This window comes from Crocuta crocuta, unplaced genomic scaffold, assembly GCF_008692635.1.
Source record: "Crocuta crocuta isolate KB4526 unplaced genomic scaffold, BGI_CrCroc_1.0 scaffold696, whole genome shotgun sequence".
Classification (NCBI taxonomy): Eukaryota; Metazoa; Chordata; class Mammalia; order Carnivora; family Hyaenidae; genus Crocuta; species Crocuta crocuta.
Window position 1 is genome coordinate 412345 of NW_027529467.1, and position 542 is coordinate 412886.

At 34.9% G+C, this 542-nt stretch overlaps 1 protein-coding gene across 1 annotated transcript in view; it reads left to right on the forward strand.

Annotated features, from left to right (window-relative positions):
• The window catches only part of CFAP47 (cilia and flagella associated protein 47), a 492482-nt gene that overhangs the window by 124987 nt on the left and 366953 nt on the right, over window positions 1-542 (forward strand). The window contains 1 exon segment of the mRNA XM_077760783.1: window positions 356-541. Within this exon segment, the coding sequence (XP_077616909.1) occupies window positions 356-541 (186 nt within the window).

Consider the following 542-nt stretch of genomic DNA (forward strand, 5'->3'; position numbering starts at 1 on the left):
TTCAAGGTGGTAATTTTTGGTAAATTTTTATAAGGCTGTATTTAAGGGCAATACTTTTTATATCATGGCTGTCGATAAAAGCACATTGTATTTAATCACGTGTTATAATCCTCTGTTGTAGTTCTTAGAGGAGAAAAGGAACTTTGGATCATGTTATGTGGTCACATTAATATATTATCCATCTTATATTGGGACCAGAACGTAAGAGATGATGCAAAAATAACTTTAATAATTGGGCATATTATTTTAAATACTTGTTTAATTTTTTTGAATGGTTCAATAAGCAGAGGGAAACACATTTACATCCAATTACTTGCATGTATTTTGAGCTATCTTTTTTTTTCATTTTGAACAGAGATTCCACGTTAAATGTCCAGATTCCCACAGTGAGCCTTCTTGATGGTGATGAGGCTCACCCGCTTTCTGTGATGTTTCCGAAAGGCCGTGTCATCATAGGGTCTTCCAGTGGAATAAATACTCAGCTCACCTGCCATCTCAGCTTCAAATCTTCTAAACCTGTGTCATTTTTCACCGATATTCTC